This window comes from Galeopterus variegatus, unplaced genomic scaffold (genome assembly GCF_000696425.1).
Source record: "Galeopterus variegatus unplaced genomic scaffold, G_variegatus-3.0.2 Scaffold6917, whole genome shotgun sequence".
In the NCBI taxonomy this organism is placed as follows: domain Eukaryota; kingdom Metazoa; phylum Chordata; class Mammalia; order Dermoptera; family Cynocephalidae; genus Galeopterus; species Galeopterus variegatus.
In genome coordinates this window covers 46,700-51,493 of record NW_007733028.1, presented here as the reverse complement: position 1 = coordinate 51,493, position 4,794 = coordinate 46,700, and the positions used below count along the sequence as shown (strand labels likewise).

General features: G+C 37.5%; 1 protein-coding gene across 1 annotated transcript in view; it reads left to right on the top strand.

Moving 5' to 3' along the window:
* Positions 1–4,233, top strand: part of MRPL39 (mitochondrial ribosomal protein L39) — a 24,070-nt gene extending 19,837 nt beyond the window's left edge. Inside the window, exons 9-10 of the mRNA XM_008591442.1 lie at positions 1,304–1,351; positions 4,130–4,233. Of these exons, the coding sequence (XP_008589664.1) occupies positions 1,304–1,351; positions 4,130–4,177 (96 nt within the window). The 3' untranslated portion in view covers positions 4,178–4,233. The remainder of the gene's footprint in view (positions 1–1,303; positions 1,352–4,129) is intronic.
* Positions 4,234–4,794: the final 561 nt, after the last annotated feature.

Here is a 4,794-nt window from a genome sequence, read left to right as displayed (position 1 = left end):
TCAGCTGACTAGCAACCTTAATTCCATCTGCAACCTTAATTGCCCCTTGCCATATGTAACATAACATATGGACAGGTTCTAGGGATAAGGACATAAACATCTTTGGGGGAGGCATTAATCTGCCTACCACAGCCACTAAATCAGAATTTCTATGAGTGTGACTCAGAAATCTACATTTTTTTTTTTTTTTGTCTTTTTTTCGTGACCGGTAAGGGGATCGCAACCCTTGGTGTGGTGTCGCATGCACCGCTCTCAGCCAGTGAGCGCACCAGCCAGTCCTATATAGGATCCGAACCCGCAGGCGGGAGCGTCACTGCGCTCCCAGCGCCGCACTCTCCCAAGTGCGCCACGGGCCGGCCCCACAATGATCTTTTTAATACGCAAATCTATTATGTAATTCCTCTGCCCCATACTTTCCAATGGCTTCTTTTGAACAATTCCCAACCCTTTACTCTCTCTCAGAAGTCCCGCCTGCCTCTCTTACTTTCGCTCATACCACTCTCACCCACTGTGTTGTAACCACACTTTAAGATCTCTGCACCAGCTGTTCATTCTGTCTGAGTCAGGCATGGTTTTACCTTTTATACCATGCTGCTCTTTCTCCAGAAGGGTTTGCATGTAGATATTTAGTAATTTTACTTTTTATTATAGATTTCATGAGCTCATTCAGTGTGAAATAGTCACTGGCCTACCTGTATGCTTCAGTATCACCTTCAGTTGACTGAATAAAATTGATGTGCTCATTTTGTACTTTACAGTTTTCAATAATTCCCATAATCCTCTGCTACATAAGATTGTTAAGGATTAAGGAAATTGGTTCTGTAATTATACTATTGTCTTAATTAGTTTCTACTTGTTCTTTAGGGTAGTTTGCAAAATCCTCTGGGTCTGCAATTTCAGTGTGAAGATGGCACAGTCAGTTCCTAATGAACCCCTCCTTGTAATTACTTGTGATTTGAAGAATGACCTCTAGGACATTGAAATTAGCTATTTTAGGGAAGAATCGCTATCTATGGGAAAGTGAGGCAGATTTTTAGAAGGAATGCTTTCTATGATGGAAATGATTAAGAGGGACAAAAGAGGAAGAATGGCATATTGAATACTGAAGTCTTTTTTCTTAAATATGAAACAAAGCAGCTGTTCTGTATAGTACCTTTTCTTCCTACTGTGATTCACTTTTGTGAATAAGCCACATTGGTAACACCTAGTTTTTTGTTTTGTTTTAAAAGCTATGTGAAGACTCAGTCCCTTTTATTTTAACTTTACTGCTTTATTTAGTTTATAGTAAATCTTTTCTTTTCAGGCACATTTTACGATATGGGATAAATTATTGGAGAGATCTCGGAAAATGGTAAGTGTTCTTGACAGATAATGACTATTCTATGAAGAAATTTTCATTGAAATTAAGCAACAGCAACCAAAGAGGGGGGTAAAAAAAGAAACAAAGAAAGAGAAAAAGTAATATGTTGTCTCAATAGCCAAAGCAAATTTGTGATTATTTACACCAGTAGTATTTTGGCAGGAGTAAAGTTGTAATTTGGCAGTTCTCTTATTTTTATTTCTTAATATTGTGGAACTGATACAGTAACTTGAAGAGAAATAGCACCATTACTGTATAGCATCAAAGGATCTTAATAGTTGTAATGGTATTAATTTGATCTTATGATTTTTTTTTGGTAAGCTTAATTAACATTTAAAGGATTAGAATTTGTCAGATATATCTTAAGGGTGTTTTGACTGTTAACATTAAATGTGCAAATGTCCTGAAAAACCAGATTTTCTTTAGTGTATTCTGTCATTCGCATTTAGATTTCACAAGAAAGAGTGATTATATTTCTTGTCCACAACTATCCCTGTTCACTATTTCATAGGCTAATTGTTCCTCATTGACTTATGTTATCTGATAGTTGTCTTGTGTAATCTAGCCTCATGAGCCCTTCCTACTACTCTACAAACACTCTAGTCAAGCTTATAAACATACTAAGCAACACATATCAAACTTATTTCTTCATGACAGTTCTGTCTGGACTTTGTTTTCCATTCTCCTCCTGTCTGTTCACATCCTGCTATTCTTCAATACCTTCTTGAAACATTCTCAGTGTAATCTCCTAACAAATAATTATCCATATGTATAATTTCTTGCTTAATTGTATACTTCCTCATATTGTTTTCTGATTGTTTTCTTTGCCAGTATATTTACATGCAGTCTGTTAACCCATTGAGGGTTTGTTATATTTGTGTAAGCCCAAATTTTGAACACAACATTAGCACATGGGGGATTACTCAAGAAATACTTATTGATTTTTTTCATAACAACATCTAAGCCTAGTATTTATTAATAAATTTACATATGGAATTTATTATTTAGGGACTTAGCCATAATAATGTTCTTGTGTAAAAGTTATGTAATTTTTTTTTTTCTCATGAGAAGGTAGTATATTTGAGTGGATGGAATAATTTTGTCTTTTTGGGTGGTCACAATGATCATTTTAGATTAAGAAACTAGAGAAGAAATGAATATCTCAGAAATGAATAACTGAACACTTCAAACGAAGGAAAAATGCAGAAAAATGGTAGAGACCATAACCTACCTAGAGTATTTAGTAGTCACTAGTTCAGCCAATAGATGTTTTTGAAACATTTATTATGGTTTAGTTTCTTTCTTCTACTGTTCATTTTGATTGTCCAAAGGGAGCAGATTAAACATATGGCTCATTGATTCAACTAACCCAGACTTACTGAGTGTTTATTGTATGCCAGCTACTGTTATGTTTTGGAGGTACAGAAATGAACAAAATATACCTGCTGCCTCAAGGAAGTTACTTTTATGGGATAACTATATTTATAAGCAGACAGTCAGGTGTACATGTGGGGCTCTGGCATATAGAAGAGAAGGACCCAAACCAAGATTAGAGTTGGTTGACTAAGTAAGGTTCCCAGGAATTAGAATCTCTTAAGTGAGTTTTAGAGGATGAATAAAAGTGGACCAGGCAGATAATTTACTGAAGGATGTGTTGGGGGTTATTTCAGAAGAACCCGCTAAGTAAGGTTCCCAGGAATTAGAATCTCTTAAGTGAGTTTTAGAGGATGAATAAAAGTGGGCCAGGCAGATAATTTACTGAAGGATGTGTTGGGGGTTATTTCAGAAGAACCCACTTGCCAGAGGCATAGAGGAATGGAGAACATGGTGAATGTAGATGAATGTGAATGTACAGGTCACATGTAGGGTGGATGATGAGTCAGTCCAAAGAAGTTTGTTGGAAGTGGAATCTGAGGGGCTTGTTTTCCATGCTGTGGAACTTGTATTCCCAACTCCCCCTAACCCCCTTGAAGGTGATAGAGGGGTAACCTGGAGAATTTGAGTAGGGAAGTGACCTGCTATTCAGCTATTCCTGTTTAAAAGCTCATTCTGGGGGCAGCTGGGAAGGTAGCTGTGATTTAAGCTGAGACTTCTGTTAGGGCATAGAAAAGGATCAGGGCCTAAGGGTCAGCCATGGTATTAAGAATGACTGATAGTTACTTAGGTTGAATTAATAGGACTGTGGATGGAATATGCAAGTAAGAAGGGAGTGGCCTCTCAATACTAGGTTTAGGCAGCTGGGTAGAGCCCTTCACTGAGACAGATAATTCAGGAGGTGGGGCAGGTTTTAGGGTGTTGAGGAATTCAGATTTAGTCCTGTTTGTTTGATAAGTCTGAGTGACAAGGAGTAGAAATATAGACATATAAACTAATATTTGGATTAAATATGTGATATGCTCTATTCTAAATAGAATTATACCTCACAACAAAGTAAATTGATTTAGAATACTAGCACTTCTGGTATTTTTTCTTATACTCATGATTTTGTTTTATAAATGAAAAATAAAATGACAAACTTGAGAAGCCTAGATATAATATGTTTCAGATTCTAGTTTAGAATGGCATTGTTGTACTTTACTTGATAATTTATATTGGTAACTTGGCCTTTAAGCCTTTCTTTTCTTCCTACTTAAGTTTTTATAATTACTATTGAAGGAAAAAGACAAAGGGTCATTATAAGAGAATGACTGCAGAATGGTTTAAAATAGTGGGTGAAGGGTAAAACTGAAAGGTTTTATTAGAAAAGTAAAGTTATTCATGTTTTCACAGGTAACTGAAGACCAAACTAAACCAACAGAGGAAAGTGCGTCTACCTGATAACTGCTAAAAATTTAAATATGTATAGTATAAATAAAATAGAATTTTTAATGTAATATGTGTGTTCTCATAAAGATAAATTTTATTCTAAGATTGATAGTGATCGTAACATTTTTATTTCTCTAAAGGATAAAACAACTTTTAGGTTGCTCACAATAAAAATTTCATGTAGCAATCCCCTCCTCTCCTACTCCATGGATGCAGTACTTTACCATGTTTTCTCCTTTTTTTCTACATATATAAACATATGTGCACATACAACTGTAATATCCTCTGGAATCTGGGTGGAGGATGCCATGCCTCTACTGCTTGCATGTCCTGCTGGCCTTCAGACTTTTTTTTTTTTTTCTCTTTTTTCCATGTCCGGCAACAGATCGCAACCCTCAGTGTCGCCCCCGTACCGGACCGGGACCGGCAACGGGATCGCAACCCTCGGTGTTGCCCCCGCGCCTCGCTCAGCCAGTGAGCGGGAACCGGTCTGTATGTGGGATCCGAACCCTCGGCGGGAGCGCCTCCGCACTTCCCAAGTGGCGCACTAGCGCAGTGCACCACCAGGCCGGCCCTGGCCTTCAGACTTAACGTGGACGCCACCAAGGTTTCGGGCCTCTACTCTCCAG